We start from the raw sequence: 18,960 nt of genomic DNA, 5'->3' as shown, positions 1-18,960 counted from the left end.
AAGCGCACGCCAAGCCGAAGGGCATTAGTGCAAGCCACAAGCCATGTGCATCGCGGCAGCGTTGCAGGACAGGGCAGAGGCTGCCAGCATGTCCCCTGGCATGTCTTCTACACAGAGAGAGGGGAAGGCCAGACATGGGCACCAGGCTCCCGTCCGCAAACACCAGCCCAGCTCTCGATCTTCCTTACAGCAGGGCATCATCCAATTCGGGATGCAGCTACCAGGGCTGGGGCAGTTACCATCCAGGCCTCCTCCAGCAGGGAGCATTTGTGGGCCATGCGGAGCGAGCAGCAAGCCAGGCAGGAGTTACCGTGGGGTGATGGATGGCGCGTGCTGAGCGCCCGAACAAGTGTCCCAGGGACACCTTTTGTAGGAAGAAACGACTCACTGGCTGGAGGTACAACTTCTTTGCTCCAGGGAGATGGGGGTGAGGACCACCATCAAGTGACTCACCTGCACAGGGGGAGAGGCGACAGCCGAGGACCAGTTTATATTCCTCATTTTGGTGTGCTTGGTGACGGCGTGTGCTGTCCATGCTTAGCACACCATGGAACAAGGCCTCAGGAGGGATCAGAGGATTGTAAGGTTATGGTGGGGATTGTCCCTGCTGTCCCCAGTAAGAGCCGCCTTGCTTAACTCTACATCCAGATGGAGATTTGTTCCAAAAGAAACCCTGAACACCCGAGCTAAGGATGATCAGATGCTAATTTTAACAGCATCCCTCACTTTGGCAGCTCCTGAGCCCCTCTCTTAGTATAAGTCTGGGACTTCTTATTCTGGAAACCCTAACTCGAATCTTTATGCTAAACCCGGATGGACACAAAGGCCAGGATCTCAGCCATATCCCCTGGTTAAACAGGCTGAGGGTGAGCTCTACCCACCACTGAGCTTTGGGCCATGGTCAGGACCAAGGCAGCAGCCCCATCTGAAACAGGACCCGTCTCCTGGGGCTTCCAAGGAGGTCTCCTTGTCCTCTAGGCCCAGCCGGGGAGGGGGGACAGGCGTCCTCTCCTATCAGCTTGTGGGTGCCTGAGCCCAGTGAAGCGGAGGCTGGTCGTGACGTCCTATCCTTGGCCTGGCCAGACTTCTCCAAACCCTCACCCAACAGGAGAGTTGATGGAGGGGGAAGCTCATGTCACAGGGACACCAGGTTGCAGGCAGGTTTGACCACTTTGTGGAAGCACCAGAAGAAACACCGGAGTGGAGCGTATCTGGGTGACTCATACTGGTGCCTAGGGCATGACGGAGAGCAGTCAAACTGGGAGCACCGAGGATGGCAGCGGACGACCTGCACTCTGATGTGGCCTGGCACAGATGACTCACACAGCTGCCTGCTGATGACTGGAAGAGCGCAACAAGGGTACGGCATGTCCCTTGTGCCCTCCCTCTTCCCAGGAGACAAACTGGAGCCAGACAGGTGCCCAAAATGAAGAAACGCAGACAGCAGGCAGCAACCTTGCCTAAGACTCGTGGAAGCTGAAGTAAGCAAGACTGAGGCAATAGATCCCCCTAAAACCACTGCTGGCTCCTAGGAGGTATAAAAAAAAAAGTCCAAGAACCATTTTGTCATTGCTTATCAAGACAAACTCAGGCTACGAAGCAAGGACTCAGCAGCTGCTGTCCCCTGTCCTCTGTGACATGAAGCCGGTCCTCAGCACACACCTCCATGCGTATGGGAGCGCGAGTGGGTGGAAGTGTCTCACTTTGAAAGTCGATGAAAATGAAGCCACCTTCCCCTTCCAGGAGGTCTCACAGGGAGTTTTGAGGTCCCGGTGCAGAGGAGAGGCAGCTGGTCGCAGCCCAGCACCTGAAATACCCATAGGATGAACGCGGTCCCAACACAGGGACCCTGCTCGTGGCCTTAATGCAACCCCAGGGGACCGTCACCTGGTGTGACAGGGGCAGCATGGGCTGGCATCTCCGCAGGAGCCTGAAGATTCGCTTTTGGCTGAAGCCCCTCTCCCAGGACGGGCGCGTGGAGAGATTGGTTTCAAGCGCTGGGGACACTGGGCTGCTTTGGTGGCTGCTCCAAGGTGTGACGGAGGCGCTCGGAGGAAACACAATTACTCCACTCAGTAATTTCCAGCACTCAGAAAATGAATATTTGTCACTCGCAAAAGATAACTGCGAGTGACTTCATTCGCTTTGGAAACAACTGAGTCATTTGTAATTGCTGGAATGTGCTACCCGAAATCCCAGTGCTGCTGTTTGATTAATGGGAGTGCCCGTGGCTCCAGGCCAGCCTCCTGGGAGCTTTCCCGGGGCTTTAGCACGGACACGATGCCCTACAAGAGCTGGGAGCGCTGCCATCCCCGCCACCCATGGCCATCCTGGGGACCGGCGTCCCCTCGCAGCTGCAGGATGCCACCCACACGCTTCCACCCCGGCGCCCTGTCCGCACTGCTCTGCGCCCTGGGCACGTGCGGCAGCAAGCTGGTGGCGGATACGCCAATTGCCCAGTTCCAGGAGGGGAAGTCAAGCTGCTGCTGACTGTCCCAGGTCATCCTCGCTGGAGGAAGGACAGGATCGAGTCCAGAAGGCGGAGGTGCTTGGGCACCGCATGGGGGTCCCCGTGCCACATCCCCTGCGGGAAGGGTGCTGCTGGGAGAAGGATGCTGCCCAACCGCCAGCAATGCTCTGCTCGCGTTTCGCAAGCCTGGCAAACCACATCTGGCCTTTTGCATCACGGGGACCAGACCAGCCACATTCGAAATTGGCTATTTCCCGCCAGCTTGGGACCCGACTATCCGGTGAGCTTGCCACCAGATGGCACCAAATAAACCCGCCTTGCAGGGAGACCTTGGTAGATGGGGCCACTGGGCCACCGCGACCATGGAGTCACCATGAGCATGGAGCCAGACCCCGTAACCATTAGCCATGCTCCTCTGCCATCCACATCTGCTGGGAGCAGCCCAGACCTGCCCACACTGCAAAGCCTCTGGCCCCACGGCACAACCCACCCACGCAGCAGAGCCCTGGGCTCAGCCACCACCCAGGGCTATTTGCATTAGATACGGTTTTATTTGGTTTTAGCAGTATCTAATAAGGCACCCTGCCGCTTCGTGGTTTTGGACTGTTGGAAAATTAAATGATTAAGATTGGGTGTTTGCACTCTAGTGGAAACCATCAGGCAGTAATGAGTTTGGCCAGGTCTCAGAGCTGTTTTGTGTCAACATAACCGCAGGTTCAGCTTTTGCCAGCCTGGGCATAGGAGACCAGTGTCAGTCACTTGTGATAACATCAAACAGGTTGTATTTAATATTAAAGAGCCAGTTCCTTCCCTGTGTTTTTAGGAGTGTTTAATTTACCCGATAATTTTGACTGAGGTCTTTCAACAGCAAAGTAATAGCGATGGTTCATTCGTCCACTTCAGACCTCATTATGAGAAGCTGCAAAAGGAACAGATAATATGATTTGCTGCCTCGTTAAGAAGAGGTAATGATGTAGAAGTACTAAAATTATCGACATAAAATGCTAATGAAGCGTGGAAGTCAGCTCTGGGAGACGGCCAAGGTTATGGCTGCCCGGGGCTCCGGCGCGAGGGGCTGCTGGTGTCCAGCCTCCCACACCAGCTGCACCAAGCCCGGCACCAGTTTCGGCACAGCCGAATTGCTCAGCTAAAACCCTCCACCTCACTCATTTAGCAAAACCACCCGCGTTACAAAGCTTGTTTATGCCTCAAGGGGGGCCGGCAGGCCCCACAGGGCACCCGCTGGGGCCACTCTTTGGGGCAGGTGCCCTCCCAGCGTGTTTCTGGCATCTCTGCAGGTGGATTCACCTCTGCAGGCTTTGGTGCAGCTGCAGCACGTGCTCAACACCTCCACTTTCACACCAGCTGCAAATAACGTTCCCCACCTGTTTCCCCTCCTCCCACAGCATATATAGGTGCAGAACAGCCTTCTCTGCCTGTTGGCAAGGGCCCTTGGGTGCTTTTCAGTCCCTGCCTTCACCAGTGCCTGCAGTTGTCCTGGTGAGTAGGGTTTTGTGTGGTCTGTGGCTGCAAGGCTGGGTCTTTAATCCAAACAGATTATCACAGCTGCTTTCCCTGGGCTCCTGGGTTTCTTCCTCTTCCCAAGGAGTTTTGCTCCCTGCTTCTGCCCTTCCTGCTTCATTGCAAAGAGCCTTTTTATTAAAATAGTGTGGTTTGGGTTGAAATTCCCCTTGCTAAAGGGGCTGGTGCTTTATAGCATGGAGGTTGAGAAACATATGGAGAAGACCCCAGATGAGGATCTTGAGGGCCATAACCAGTCCTGAGGGCAGCCCCTGACCTGGGCATCTGCTGGGAGGGTTACCGTGACAGGTATTTGGGGTTGAAGGGAGGTATGTGTGTTTGCAGCCATCGCAAACCCTGCATGGGTGCCCCTGCTCCCTGGGGTCACCAGCCTCCCCTGCTCGGGGGCTTGGAGTGACTGTTGTGCTCTGGCTTTGCCTAGTGCCTGGAGTCCTGGAAGTACTAAACCACGGCAAACATGAGCTCATCTGTGACTTAAAATCTCTGCTGCATGCTGCTGGGTTTCCATGCAGCTGTCTGGTGTGCTGGACACCCTGTATGAGGCCTCTGGGCAGGGTGGGAAGGAGTTAAGGTTTTTGGACAGAGCTGCATGCTGCCAGCCAAGCACCTGATTTCCAGCCTGGACCCCTCTGGGTGGAGGGTGTGTTTTGTCACCCACATGAAGAGGACCTGGAGCCTCCCTGTCCAAACAGGGGATGCAGAAAGTGAGCAGGCAGGATGGAGCTGGCAATGGAGATGGAGCATGCTGGCCACCACACAAGGGGCTCCTGTGTAGGCAGGGCTTGGAGAAGCATCACTGCATCCACCCTGTCTGCATGGATGTGTGTGTGCCCATGTGTGTGCATGGCCCTGGCACTGCAGCCTTTGGGCTTTTTATCTCTAGGACGTGCGTGGAGCTGGCTGGGAAGCAGCGTGACCCTCAGCATGGCCCCTGCATCCCATCCTTGCTGGTCTGGCTGCACCCCCCACTTCCCAAAGCCTCTGGCCGGAAGGTTTCCAGCTCAGCAGTATCCACGGAGCAGGTGAGGCCCCCTCCATGCCCACCTGTGGGCCCAGGTGGGGCACCCCAGCACCCCGACAGGAGCAGATAAGGGGGTGCCAGGGTCCCAGCAGGGGCTGGGTGGGCAGTGCCAGGCCGGGGTGTCCACCCCGTGCTGCTCAGCACATCCAGCCTCCTGCATGGGGAGGGGGAGCGGAGGGTGGAGCCTGCCACGCTACCAGCTCCAGGAGCTATGACATCCAGGCTCTCCGAGAGACGGAGCCCATCGGCACTGGGCAGGGACTGGGAGGCAGAGAGAAGAGCACAGGTAGCCACAGCTGGTGGGTGCAGGTTGGGGCTGCCCAGGTGGGACCCAAGCACCCACCACAGAAAGGACCTGGAGGGACTCAGCGCTGGTGATGTGGGGTTAGAGGGTGCTGGGTGCAGAGGGGCCATCTCCAAGAGCTGGGGTCCTGGTGTGGCCCCCTGCACACAGAGCCATGGAGGAGGAGCTGGGCTGTCCCCAGTCCCTTGGGTGCTGAGCCAGGGCACCCTGTGGATGGGGTGGCACAGGGTCTGCTCTGGCCATGGGACCCCCACAGCAGTCCCCTGGCGCCTGCAAGCTGCTGGTCCTGCTGCTCGTGCTCCTGGCGCATCGGGTAAGTGTCCTCGGGACCCTGGCACGGGGCAGCAGCGTGCACCCCGGGGAGGGAGGGGTGGTGGGGAAGAGGCTGGATGCTGACAGCCACTTCAGGCTCTGGCCAGCCCCGGGGAGCAAAGCAGCTGTGGGCAGACCCCACTGCGGGTTATGTCTTGCCCAGCATGTGCCTGTCCTCATCCCTCTGGCTCCCCTGCCCCTTCCCACCTGGGCTGCAAGAGTGATGGCAGCCTGCACCCCTGAAAGCTGCTCATGCTGCCTGCTCTCACCCTGGGTGCTTTTGCAGGAGCTTCTTGAGGAGGATTTGCTGAAATTGGGAGCTCGGGCAAGCCAGGCAGGGAGGTGTGCAGTGCAGGGACCTGCGGTGTTCCCAGCAGCTTGCAGGGAGCCAGCCGGGGTGACCCCATTGCTTGGGGGCTCAAGAGGCAGCTCTTGTGCCAGACAGCGTGGGAGGCCGTGCCAAGGAGACACCCCAGGGAGGGCTGGCACTGAGCCCGTGCTCTAGACCTGGGTGACACTGGAGGGGACCAAATTGTTTTGCTCCCTGAGCAATGTGTGACAGGTCTGACAGCTGCTCTGTGCGAATTGGTGCTGAAGTTGTCAGATTGCTTCAGTGCTGAGTGCTGGTGGGGGGTAGATGGATCAGGTGTGTAAGTGTTTCTGCTGTGCTTCCCAGCAAAGCCTTCAGGATTTCTCCTGGTGATACTTTGCTCTGTGAGTTCCCAATCTAGCATAGTGGCTTTAAATAATGGAAAGGAAAAGAAATGAGAAGTAAAGGGAGAGAGAAAGGGGAAGGAAAAAAGAAAATAGGAAAAAGTAGGAAAAGAAAGACAAAATATTTCATTTGAGGTTGAGGGCAGGTTTCTTCCCAGCTCCCCAGGGGTGCTGGGAGCAACTCTGGCACCTGAGCAGCTCCTGGGCAGTTCCCATCCCGCAGCCTCTTGCTGTCTGTGGAGCATCAGACCCAGCAATGCCATAATTGAGGGCTGGGGCTGGAGCCCCCCTCACTCGCATTTTCTCCCTGGTGTGCCCTGATGCTGCAGCACAGAGGGGTGCTCCCAGCCCTGCTTCCCCCAAGGGCAGGTGCTGCATGGGTGCCCCTGCCTTGTGTGCAGCTGAGAGCCAGCTGCTCCCTGCAGAGAACAGTGTGCCCTGTTAATTAGTGAGCAATTAACAGCAGCTGAACCCTCCTCTTATACAGGCTGGGAAGTCCCATCTCCTGTGTTGGGGCAGGGGGCTGGAGCAAGCACTGGTGGCATTTATTCAGGGGCAGCAGCAACCCTGGTCCCGTGGGCTTTATAATGAGTGGTGGAATTAACCTCCATCACAGATGGGGAAACTGAGGCACAGCGAGGGGAGCTGGCTGCCTGGAGGCAGGCTCGGACGAGAGTACAGTGCATCCAGCTATTAGGCTGCATGTCTGTAAATGGACACCAGCAGCTTCAGAGCTAAAAGGGGCTGCGGTGCCTGTGCCCCATCTGGGCACTGCATGAGTGACAGCAGCCCTGCCTGCTTTCTTGGGGCTGTATGCAGCAGCTGCCACCAAACTCTGTTTTCCAGGCTGGGAATTGCCTTGCAAAAGGCTTTTTTAGCAGGAAAAGGAAATGAAATTTCCCAGGGAAGGTGAAGGGATTCCATGTAGGCAGGACAGGACTTGGCAAAAGGATGCTTTACAGTCCCAGATTTCCTTCTAGTCCTTGGGCCCATTTGCCTACCATCCTCACCTCTCTTTCTCCAGCTAGATGTACCCTTCCATCTCAGTCTGGCCACCTAAAACCATCCATAGCCCATTGAACTGCCTGTGTCCTGGCCCCAAAATGACTAGCTGTGTCCCCAAGGCAAGTCTGCAGCAGCCCAGTTTGCTGGCCAGTGGGGCTGTGAGTGCAGAAATGCCCCTTAAGTGCTGCTGTATCCCCACCTGGGCAGGCAAAATCCATGGACTTGCCTCAGGTCAGCCTTAATCTTGCAGAGTTCCAATTCTCCAGGTGCAAATAGATGGGGGCAAACCCCAAACCTCAGCTCTGAGGAGGCCCCAGGGTGTTTGGCTCCATTGCCCCAACGCTGCATCGCCAGCCCTTTCGGGAGCTGCAGAGCTGGAGCATGCTCCAGCACCTCGTTACCTTGGCTTGTAAAGCTTTAATGCGGTTGGAGTGCCCATTTTGAGGCATCTCTCCAGAGGGCCATGGAAAAGGAGAAGGGTGAACTCCGACAGCTGTTGCAGATGGCTCTGCTTAAAACAGACTGGTCTGAAGATGAGCAAAACCTACTGCAGGAACAGCCCTGCCCCGGCTGGCAAGGCTTAGACATGCCCAAATAGGTGGTTTTTATCTCTGATTATGTGGTTCCCCTCACTCTGGCTTTGAATGTGCTCTAATCTGCCCTGCTGATGGGGCTGGGGCCCTATGTCTTGAAAGCTCAGCTCCTCTGTATGGAGCTTGCATCTTGGCAGAGCAGTGCCCTTAAGTGTAACATGCTTTGGGAGGGAATTAGAAATAACTGCTCTGGTTCTTTATGGTGTTTACAAGGCAAGCAGTAAAAAGTGAAGGGAAATGTCAGGGCCCAAAAGCATGGCTGCATAGACAGGCTCTCCTGGGGCTGGCTGCAGCAGAAATGGTGAATATTGGCTGGTATCCTGCATGGTCAGGGCTTTTAGTGTCCTGTGTCCTGCTGTCTCTCCATTCCCTCCCCCAGGTGCGAGCAACACATCCCGACTGCTCCATCGTTCTCTATTTCCAAGAGCAAGAGGCTGAATGTCTGCAGATTATCAGGAGTGAAAGCCAAACGCTGGCCTCCCCAGAGCGCCCTGGGCAGCAAGGTGAGAGCTGCTGGCTGTGTGCAGGGCGTTATCTCAGAAGTGCAGCTGGGGAATGGCAAGAGCTTGCAACACTCTTCAGGAAAAAATCTTTGTTGGGAGGGATCGCAGCATGCACAGCGAATGGTTAAAAAAGCCGCTATTTCCAGGGAACCGGAGAGCAGTGCAGAGGCAAAGGCTGGGTGTGGTGTGCTTGGAGAGCCCCAAAATCTGAGCCTGCAGGGGAGAGGGAGGCTGGGACCGCAGTGAGGGATCTGGGTGGGCTGAGAGGTGCAAATGGACACAGGCAAGTCCACCAGGCTCTACCACGGCTTCCCTTGGTGGAACCAGAGCAGAGCCAGTGTGGGGGGTCTCCATGTGTCCCTCTGTCCAGTGCATGCCAGGACATGGTACGCACATGATCCATGCTCGCAACCCTCCACTGTGCACCAAGCCCTGCCTGTCAGTGCCTCAAGCCATGCAGTACCTGTCACTGCTTGATACTTGCCTTCCTAATTCAGTTAGTTTTAATGCAAAACATGTTTTGAGCAGCTTGATTTTTATGTATCTGGCACTTTTAAACTGATTAATTGAAAAAGTTTTAAAGTGCTGCTTTTGTACATTTTTTAATTGCATTTCAATTTCCATCTAAATGAAGCTTGGTTCAAATTCCAGGTAAAAATTATCACCTAGTGAATAAGACATGCATCAGTCAACAGGTTTCATTTAATACAAATGTAAAAAAGGATCTCAGTAAGGGCATGTAAAGGTGCCTAATTGCTTAAGTAATTGTGCAAAGATGTAACATATCATCCTGCTTAGCAGAGAAAAGCCAAGCTGACTGAAAAAGGTTCACTCTGCAGCCCATACAGTGCCAGCCAGGGGAAGGAATCTCACTTTAGGAAAATAACCAAGAAGCATGAAGGCATAATTAAAATGAGTATTTGATCCCAGGTTTTCTGTTTGCCATCTCTTTAATCATGCTTGAAATCAGTCTTTGTTGCCCACCTGGTCTGGCTTTACCCCTTTCCCCTTGCTTGCCAGTGTGGGAAGAGTCCAGCCCAGAGACTGGCATGAAGTGGTGATGATGGAGCAGGCTGTGGGCAATTCCCACCTCCTGTGTGCCCACAGTGACTGGGGACAAACTGACTCAGGTGACCAAGAGATAGTGACAATATAGTGTGAGGGAGCAGCACAGGGACCTCAGGCTTTGGCATCATGCTAAGTAACCCACAGAGGGGGTCAAACCTGGTTAGACAAAATGTTTGCTGTTGCTTTTGTAGCGCTTTCAGTTCAAAGTCTGCTCCTGTGCCTGAAAAGCTCTCAGGGTTGGCAGGGTTTACTGCTCTGAAACAGTTGGAAAGAAATAACTTGCATTCCTGGTGAACCCATGGGTGAGGCTCAATGCTCAGTTTTAGAGGTCTCCAGATACTAGTTAGAGCAGCAAGAAAAAGGGACCCAGCCCTGGCAGGTCTGTGTGTAACGAATCAGTAGAAATGCTGAGCAGGAGCTCCTCATCAGAGTTCACTTTGGGGGAAAAAAGTTTCTGCCATGTCAAGAAAACCGTCGCAAGGATAATGTTGGTCTTGTGGAAATCTCAGTCTTCCACTGGGAACATTCAAATGAAATGGGCTGTTCTGGGTCAATCCAAACCAAACATCTTTGGCTGCTGGGCTATAAACTGGCATGATTTGCTTTGGCTCTAGGGCATTTCTAGGGTAGATCTTTGGGATGACATGAAAGCTTCCCATCCCTAGCAGCACTTGCTTTCCATGCTGGAAGGGCTTGTTCATACAGTGGGAGTGATCCACTTAGCTCTCATACAGACAGATCTAGCACATCCAGATGTTTATCAACCCCCAAGAAGTGAACTGCCCTCAGCAACTGTTTCAGTCCAGTAGTTGTATTCATTTTGCCAGCCCTCCAAAGCAGAAATTAAGATGTACCTTGGCTTTATAATGACAGCCCTGCAAATCCCTCCAAGCCTGGCCAAGATACCCACAGTCAGCTTTGCCGCAACCAGAGAAAACTAATTAGACTTGTCTGCTTCCACATTCCCTGAGTGGGAATAAATGTGACTCCAGGTTAATAATGTGTATCTGCAAGGTTAATAATGTGCATGTGCAGGGAAGAGCTGTCCTGCAAGTGTGATGTCTGTGTCCCATCCCGGTGTGCTGCACCGCTAATTCTGCAAGGCCCCGTGCCTGCTTGGCCGTGCTTGTTGCCAAGGCAATTGGAGAGCTGTTTAAACAAACTTAGTGCTAGGTGGAGAAGCAAAATATGTTTAAGCTAACTGCTCTCTGGCAAGCATTAGGGTATTCTCCTTTCCTCCTCCTGAGGGATGGAGAGATGTCCTGGCAGGCAGTGCAGAGCCTCCTTGGCTTCTCAGTCCCGCAGGGCAGGTTCCTGCTCAGCTCTACTTTCTGCTTGCAGCTCAGCAAGGGACAGGTTTTGATTTCTGCTCTTCAGCTAAGCTGTCTGCTTCTTCTTTGTTCTCTCCATCCTCCTCTCTCTTGCCCTGCTTGGGTACCTCATATGCCCTAGCGTCATTTGTTTGTGCTTTGAGGAAGGAGGGTCTTTGACTCTATAGCAACAGTGCAGGGCCCCTCTCTGAGGGGATCCTGGGATAAAAGTGAGGCTGCTGACTTTCCCTAATACCCTCCAAATCCACCCCTATTACTTTCCTATTAGCCAGACACAATTGGCTCCCACAGTAGGCTCGGGAGGACAGTATGCCCTCCCTGAAATAGAAATTCAGCATGAAAAATATCATTATTTTAGATGCCACTGACCAGCCTGAAAGTTATTGGAACAGGTTGCCCAGAGAGGCTGTGGAGTCTTCATCCTTGAAGGTATTCAAAAGCTATTTGGATAGACTCCTGGGCAGTGTGCTCTAGGTGACCCTGCTTGAGCAGGGGGTTGGTCAAGAAGATCTCCAGAGGCCCCTTCCAACCTCAACCATTCTGCAAGTCCCAGTGCTTCCTGCACCCATGTACCCTAGGATCCCTTCACAGGAGCTCTAGGTCTGACGTAGCCCCAGGAAATGCCAGACTCTTGCTTGCCATGGGGCTAAAAGGAGAGCTCAGAGCCCCAAGGAGGCAATTCTCAGAACTGGAGCCAGGATGCTCCTAATTCCTGACAGGGTACGGCATGGCCTTGTAGATCGAATGACGACTCGCTGGTCTCTGCTCTCCCGTTACAGCCACGCAGCACGTCCGGGCTGGGCAGCCGCTGACGTGCCTGCTTCGGGCTGTCCCTTGGGACCAGGTGCTGTGGAGCTCAAGTGTTTTCTTCCCCTCGCTGCTCCCTGCCAAAGGGTTTGTCCCCATTTCCCACTGGGGATCTCTGCCCTGGGGGTGTTTCCTGGGGAAGCCCAGGTGGCTGTCTCCCAGCAAGGGGTTCCTCCCCAGTGCCATGCCCATTCCCAGCAGCACTAACTGGTCCATCTGTCCCCAGGCTGCCTGACGGAGTGGGATGGAGTGAGCTGCTGGTCAGCTGTGCCTGTCGGCCAGTCCCAGGTCGTCGCCTGCCCCGACATCCGCCATGTCTTCAAGAAGTCCAAAGGTGCGACACTGGTGCCAGCTCTGAATCGGGATGGTACCGTGACCGGGGGTGCTCCTGGGACCAAGGGATGGAGCTGCTCTGCACCCATCTCTTCCTGCCCAGGAGCCTTGTATCAGCCCTCCAGGTGCCCAGCCCTGTGGGGCAGCCCCACGGCAACTGCCCTGTCCTACAGCTTGATGTGTAACACAGTTGGAGCAGGGGATGGGTGAAAGCAGAAACGTGGGATGCTGCCACCCTGAGAGAGTCCCCAAGTGCCCTCCTCCCTGAGGGAGCTGGGGACAGTGTGGGCAGAGCACTGGGGTCCTCATTTTCCAGCTAGGTGACACCAGGCCAGGCCCTTTGCTGCTTGGTGCCTACTTTTTCCCCATCCACAGACCAGGCAAATGCTCCTGACCTGCTCAGCGCTGCTCCAAGCTGCACTGATGAAAACCACTGCAAGTGATCTTTATTACTTCAAGGCGACGGTTGAGCACTTCTTTGTGCGGGTATAATTGAAAAGTGTTGGTAAAATGCTTGCTTTAGGGCAGAACAGCTAAGGAGAGGCTTGCTGAAGTGCTCACAGGATGAAAAAGCCCCATTTACTTTTAATTCCCTCCACAGGGGGGGCCTACGTTGGTCTTCATGTACTGTCCCTGCCCTGTCCTGGTGTTTCTGGTTACAACACTGGACAGCAGAGATGAGATCTTGTTTCCACGCTGCCCATGCTGAGCTGCTCTGATGGGGTGTCTTTCTCAGCAGCCAGGCCTTTTGGGCAGTGTGCTGGTTTCAAAGGTGCTGGTGGGATTTAACCACCAACCTGGAGAGCAGGCGGCTGGTGTAGGTGGTGGCACTGGGCTGGACACGCTGGGGATGCTCCCACCAAGGCTGGGGAGCTGGTGTGGGACCATTATGCAGGGTGATCCCTGCAGCTCTTAGGAGGTCCCTTCTTGCTGCTGCAGCTCTGATCCGAAGGAACTGCACGGAGTCGGGATGGAGCTTTCCCAGCCCCCCCTACCACAACGCCTGTGAGCTGGAGGTCATCAGCAGCAGTAATGACACAGAGGCCAAGGCAAGTGTGGGGCCCCAGCGTTCCCTGGGGCTGCCGGCATCACCCTCCCCTTGGGTGGGGGGACCTGTGCTGTAGGACAATGCAACGTGGAAAGGCTGTCCAGGGTATCTCCCTGGCCTTGTCCTTGTTTATGGGTTTCTCTGTGGGAACTGAGTTAGTTTAGGTGGTCACACAAGCGGGCAGCACCTGGCCCCCTCCCCTGCCCACCACACCAGCACCTCCAAGGACTCCATGCTGCCCTGATCCCTCACTCGGCCGGTGATTTCCCTTCCAGAAAGGCTACTTTGTCACCATGAAGGCGCTTTACACCTGCGGCTACTCCATGTCCCTGGCAGCCCTGTTCCTGGCCATCGGTATCTTCTCGTGCTTCAGGTAGGGCTTGGCACTGGCCGCTCTGTGAGCTTGTCCGTGCCAAAGCATGATGCGGATAAAAATGCAACTTTGTCCTTCTGACAGACTGACTTTGAACCCTCAGCTTCCCCTTTCAAGCCTTGTTGTTGCAGACCTTGGTGTGCTGCAAGGAGGATGCTCTCTGGAAATGGCTGCTGGGATGTTCCCCAGCACACCTCGACCCAGGCTGGCAGTCGCTAGCACGGCAAAAACTCTTCCTTTGGGGAGTTCAGAGCTGCAAAACCTTCTGTAGGGCTTTGCTCCCCACCACCACCAAGGCACAGCCCACCAGGCTGAGGTGCAAGCAAGGGAAGAAGCTCCCAGCTGCTGTGCCAGGGGCAGGAGGGACCTGGGAATCAGAGCTTGGACCTGCTTCCTCCCCCCTCACTTTTACATGAATTGCAGTGTCACTTGGGTCACGGTAAGGCCATCTGCCCTGACAGATCTGCCTAGACATCTTGGTCAAGCCTGACATTCAGAAGTGATGGTCCAGATATATCCTAGCAGGAGTGTGAGAGTTCATAGAGCATCCTTGGTGCAGACCAGTGCTCAGTGCCTGTGTTATTTGCAAGGAAAAGGCTTCTCTGCTTTTTCTCCTCCTCGCTGGACATGGCATGTCTCTTCCTCACCCTAGGAAGCTGCATTGCACCAGGAACTCCATCCACATCCACTTCTTCACCTCCTTCATCCTGCGTGCGGCTGCCGTGTTCATCAAAGACTCTGTCCTCTTCTCAGACGAGTCCATCGACCACTGCACAATGTCCACGGTAAGTTGCTTGGCCCCAGCCCGGACATGATGCAGGAGCAGGTGCCACATGTGCTGACGTCTGGGGATCTGGCTGCATCTACAGCCTGTAAAGACGAGGGAAACAGTGAGGAAGAAAGGCTGGCTTGGGTGGACTTCAGGAGAGTCACAACAGTGTTTCTGCTTGGGTCCTAACGACGTACAGAGAACATCCTCTGCCCTCAGAGCTCTCCCTGGTCTCAGATACAGACTTCCAGTGGGACTACAGGTTTGCACAGCCCCAGCAGCACAGCATGTACAAGCAAACAGGCAGGCCTTGCACCTCCTAGTGCACAGGTTTGGGGTTGTAAATAGAAACAAAATCCTCTACACACAGCCCAGTTACAACAACTGTGGACATGAACAGTAACAAGCCCAGGGTGGGTTTCTAGAGGACCTACGATAAGAGCAGCACAGGCCTGGCCCTGCGGTCATGGGCCCGTGTTGCGTGTTCTCTGCACAGGGAGAGCAGAGAGTGCTGCATGTGCTGTGTGGGATCAGTCCAGCTGCCCTGGGGCACACAGGACTTTCTGGAGATGAGCAGCAAGCCCTAAGCTGGAGGGAGACCCTGGAGGGTGAGATGGGAGGGTGGAGGGCTGCAGGCAGTGAGAGATGTAAGGGGTTGAGAGGTCTCATGATGTCCCTGCATTGAGAGGGCATTGCAGGTCTTCTCAAGCGCTCCATCACCTCAGATGGTCCTGGAGGAGGCAGATGTGTTTGATTCCTCAGCCATGAGAGCAAATCACAATCTCCAGCTTCTCGGTCTGTCCTGCAGCTCCACAGTCCTGAGCTAAACTGTGCCCGGAGCTGGAGGAGAGGTGGTCTGAGGTGCAGAGGAGTATGCTGCCAGAGGAGGGAAGGCAGCTGGGGCACCCAAAGGAATAGCAGGGACAGGGATGCTGGGCACCCCCTGCTCTCTGCAGGACCAGGTCCACCTGGCAGCCAGTGCCACCGAGCCTTTCCCCTCCCTGTCCTCGCTAGATGAACTGCAAAGCAGCCATCGCCTTCTTCCAGTACTCAGTCCTGGCCAACTTCTACTGGCTGCTGGTGGAGGGGATGTACCTGCAGACCCTGCTGCTGCTCACCTTCACCTCCGACAAGAGGTACATCTGGTGGTACATCCTCGTCGGCTGGGGTGAGTGCGGTGCCCACCTGGCACATCAACATCTCCAGCGAGGTCCTGTTCACACATCCTCCTCGCCTTCTCCCTGCTGAGGCTGGGGGAGTCACAGCATTGCCTGGGCTCGCTGCTCTGAGACCCCCCTGGCCAGTGGGCCCCAACAAGATGTCCCTAGTATCCACTCTCGGCATGTCGCCTTGTCTCTCTCCCCTCACTGCCTGGTGCTTGGTGGGGTCCCGCCAGCCCCAGCCCACGAGGCTGCTCTGGCACTGGGTGGTCTGCCCTGGTCCTTCCCCTCTCGGGAAGCAGGTGCTGGGGGAGACGTGAGCCCTCCCCGCTAGGGCCAAGCGTGAAGGAGGCAACGCTGAGCAGACCGATCTGAAATGTCAGCCTTGCTTCACAGGCGGGGGCTGCTGCGGGCTTGCTCTCTGTTCCTCCCAGCACTTCCGTACTGACACTTGAATCACAAATTGCTGTAGAAAACAGCTATTGAGCTCGAGAGGTTTGGGTGAAGGAGAATGCCACTTAGAGATGCGGCGGAGGCCAGAGATGGAGGTCACTGGAAAATCACTGAAAGGGGAAAATGTTTGTTAATGCCAACAAACTTAATGAAAGAACCCTCGGAGCATCTGCTGCCAACCTATCCCTGATGTGGTCAGGATGGGATGGAGACAAATCTATCCCACTTCCCTGGCCTCATCCACCTGGGGCTGCAAATGCCCCTGCAGGGAGCCCAGGTTAGAGGTAAGGGGCAGCAGGGACAGCAGAGGGGTTGTCTGGTGGTGACACAGCGGTAGGTGCATCACCATTAGTGGACATTGTCCCCTTCTAAAAGCTGGAGAAGCAGGGAGAGGCTGCACCTTCCTGTCACCTCCAGGAGCCCAGCCTGATGCCAGGCACAGGTAGAAGGGGCAGGGGATGGAGGGGAGCCATGGCAGCTCCCCCAGACCCACAGGGTGACTCCACATCCCACGCTGGTCCTGTCCTTGCAGGTGTCCCCATGGTGACAGTGTGTGTGTGGGTCATCACCAGACTGCGGTACGACAACCACGGGTAAGAGATGCCACCCCTCTTCTTGCTCCAGGCCAGCTTGGCCACATGTACCAGGGGACAAACCTCCTCTATGGAAAACCAGGCAGGGGTTGGCCCTGGTGCCCCGAGGGAAGAACTAGAACAGCACTTAATTTTAATGCTATTTCTATTTTCTGGTGGTGCCCAAAGATTCTCGTTACGGTGGGGAGCCTTTGTGAGTGGTGCTGTGCAAATGGGGCAGCAGGCTGGGGTGGCTGGAGGGGCAAGACCTGTGCTGAAGGTGTGCGAGCGGGCAGCAGAGCCCTGCTGCTTCTCTTCTCCCATAGGTGCTGGGATGACTACAGTAGCCTGTACTGGTGGGTGATCAAGGCTCCCATCCTCCTGGCCATATTTGTGAGTATATTGCCAGAGCATCCTGGTGCTAGAGCGTGATGGTCCCACATGGACATGAGGACCCAGCCAGGGGATTGCTGCAGAGCCTGAGACAGTTTCCCACACCAGGTGAATTTCCTCATCTTCCTCAATGTCACCAGGATGTTAGCGCAGAAGATCCGGTCTCCAGACATCAGCAAAAACTACAAGCAGCAGTACATGTAAGGGATAGCTTGGGGAAGGTTGGGGGTTCCCCTGCCCCTCTGGTTTGGGGGGGACCCAGGGCACAGAGGAGAGCTGCCAAGGAACCTCTGAGACCTGCCTTTGAGGGAAACCCCTCTCTTGGTTGACATCTACATTTTGGGAAGGTCTTGGCTCTCAGAGGGTATTTCTGTGCCCAGGGACACCCTGAGTAGTGCAAAGTGCAGCTTCCCTGAGGGGTGGGGGGTGTCTCATGCTCTGCTTTCCCAAGATGTTGCCGCAGGGTGGCCTTGCAGGGGATGTTCCATCAGGGCAGCAGATGACCACCTGCACCTAGGCCCCTGCTCATGCCCAAATCCTCTCCAGGAGGCTCACGAAGTCCACGCTGCTCCTCATCCCTCTCTTCGGAGTGCACTACGTGGTGTTTGCGCTCTTCCCCGAACACGTCGGTGTGAACGCACGGCTGTACTTCGAGCTGGTTCTCGGCTCCTACCAGGTGCTAACGGGGGAAGGCAGGGGCAGGTCCCTAGAGCCTGTTTCCTTGGGCTTCTCCTTCAAATCTTCTCCCAGGGCCAATCCAGAGCTCCTTCGCTGTAGTTCAATCTACCCCTTTGGCAGCTTCTTTCTCCTTCATCAAGCTGTCCTGAGCCTGGAGCTTAGCCCCCCTGTCACGCTGGGAAGCAGACCTTGACTTTGCCATGTGGGCTGAAAAATCCCCACATACCTATCCCACCCCATCCTGAGATCATGCCAGACACCCCGGGATGTGTCACAGGGGCTGGGCCCCATGTTTGTGCAGGAGAGGGCTGTGTCCCGGGAAGACCTTGGCCACTAGAGACCAAGCACAAGGACTGCTGTCCAGCAAACAGATTGCACCAGTCCTATCCTAGTCCTGCACGTGGGGCTGATAACCTGGCGGAAGAGGTCACGGAAGCTGGTCCCAGGCCTCTCCATCTTCAAGCTCTGAGCTGGACCCTAGAGGCAGCTCTGCTCTGGGAGGATGCTAAGCTCAGGGCAATGGATGTGCATGGAGAGATCAACCACTTTCCTCGGGTGAAGCTTGTCCTTTCTGTGCATTTCAGGGCTTCCTGGTGGCTCTGCTGTATTGTTTCCTCAACGGGGAGGTGAGTGACCCCCCATAGCATGCACAGCATCTGCCTACCAGCCATCGACAGCCATGCACGTGTGCAGGCACGCGTGTGTGCACAGATGGGCATCACGTGCATGCAGCCACGCACGTGTGCAAACACCTGGCCACACAAATATGCACACGTGTGCATGTTCGCACGTGTGTTTGGTGTGCACAAGCTGCCTTTTGACCCCACAAATGCCAGGATTTACAAGCAGGAGCACGTGGTCATGCAAACACAGCGCTGTGGGGTGCACGTGCACACCATGCACTGCCATCCCTGGGGTCCCTTTCTTTTTGCACCCCAAACCTCATGCCCCCTTTGTGGGGCTCTGGCTGGCACCGTGCCCCTGGGTGCCAGCGCTGCTCTGGTGCCGGTCCAGGTCCAGGCCGAGATCAAGAGGAACTGGGGCAAGTGGCAGTCGTCCATGGAAAGCAACGTCTTCAACCTGGTGACACAAGATTTCACGGCATGATGAAGGCAGTTGGTAGGAAATCCCTCTCCAGGAACCGTGGCGGTGCAGCTCCATGGCTACAATCCTGCAACCAGAAACACAATAAAAGGGATTTTCTGCTTCCTGGGTCTCCTGTCTTCAGCGACTGGTGTGAACAGTGACTGGGAAAGTCTCTAGCTACTTGTGTGCTGGCTGTTCTTGTGGCTCCTTGCTAATACATGATTATATCTTACCTGCCCAAAGCAGTCTTAGCAGTTTGGTCAGTGTTTTAGGCAAACCCAAGAATACGTCTCTGTCTTTTCTGCCCTGGGACAGGCTAGGAAGCACAAATACCATTTCATGAAGGATCAGATGCGGGTTTGGCATTTTTCATTTTGCACTAGAATGAAAGCTGAAGCATCCCCAATCCTAGAGAGATTTACTGA

General features: G+C 55.3%; 1 protein-coding gene across 1 annotated transcript; it reads left to right on the top strand.

The window, feature by feature from the left end:
* The first annotated feature begins 8,259 nt into the window (after window positions 1-8,259).
* Window positions 8,260-18,685, top strand: LOC112982792 (vasoactive intestinal polypeptide receptor 1-like). Its single transcript, XM_026099440.2, has 12 exons — window positions 8,260-8,464; window positions 11,897-12,004; window positions 12,943-13,052; window positions 13,327-13,424; window positions 14,077-14,209; window positions 15,208-15,361; window positions 16,339-16,399; window positions 16,705-16,771; window positions 16,880-16,971; window positions 17,318-17,447; window positions 18,034-18,075; window positions 18,464-18,685. The coding sequence occupies exons 1-12, from the start codon at window positions 8,260-8,262 to the stop codon at window positions 18,554-18,556; spliced, it is 1,293 nt and encodes a 430-aa protein (XP_025955225.2). The 3' UTR covers window positions 18,557-18,685.
* The last annotated feature ends 275 nt before the right edge of the window (window positions 18,686-18,960 follow it).

The sequence above is a fragment of the Dromaius novaehollandiae genome, chromosome 22, assembly GCF_036370855.1.
Source record: "Dromaius novaehollandiae isolate bDroNov1 chromosome 22, bDroNov1.hap1, whole genome shotgun sequence".
NCBI classification, from domain to species: Eukaryota; Metazoa; Chordata; class Aves; order Casuariiformes; family Dromaiidae; genus Dromaius; species Dromaius novaehollandiae.
Note: the sequence above shows the minus strand (reverse complement) of the source record. Positions and strands in the feature narration are given on the sequence as shown.

Bases quoted from the DNA above. Each gene is read 5' to 3' on its own strand.
- LOC112982792 (XM_026099440.2), top strand. From the start codon at position 8,260: ATGGTGAATATTGGCTGGTATCCTGCATGGTCAGGGCTTTTAGTGTCC. The intron at 8,465-11,896 runs GTGAGAGCTGCT...ATCTGTCCCCAG, and splicing joins AGAGCGCCCTGGGCAGCAAG to GCTGCCTGACGGAGTGGGAT. The intron at 13,053-13,326 runs GCAAGTGTGGGG...TTTCCCTTCCAG, and splicing joins GTAATGACACAGAGGCCAAG to AAAGGCTACTTTGTCACCAT.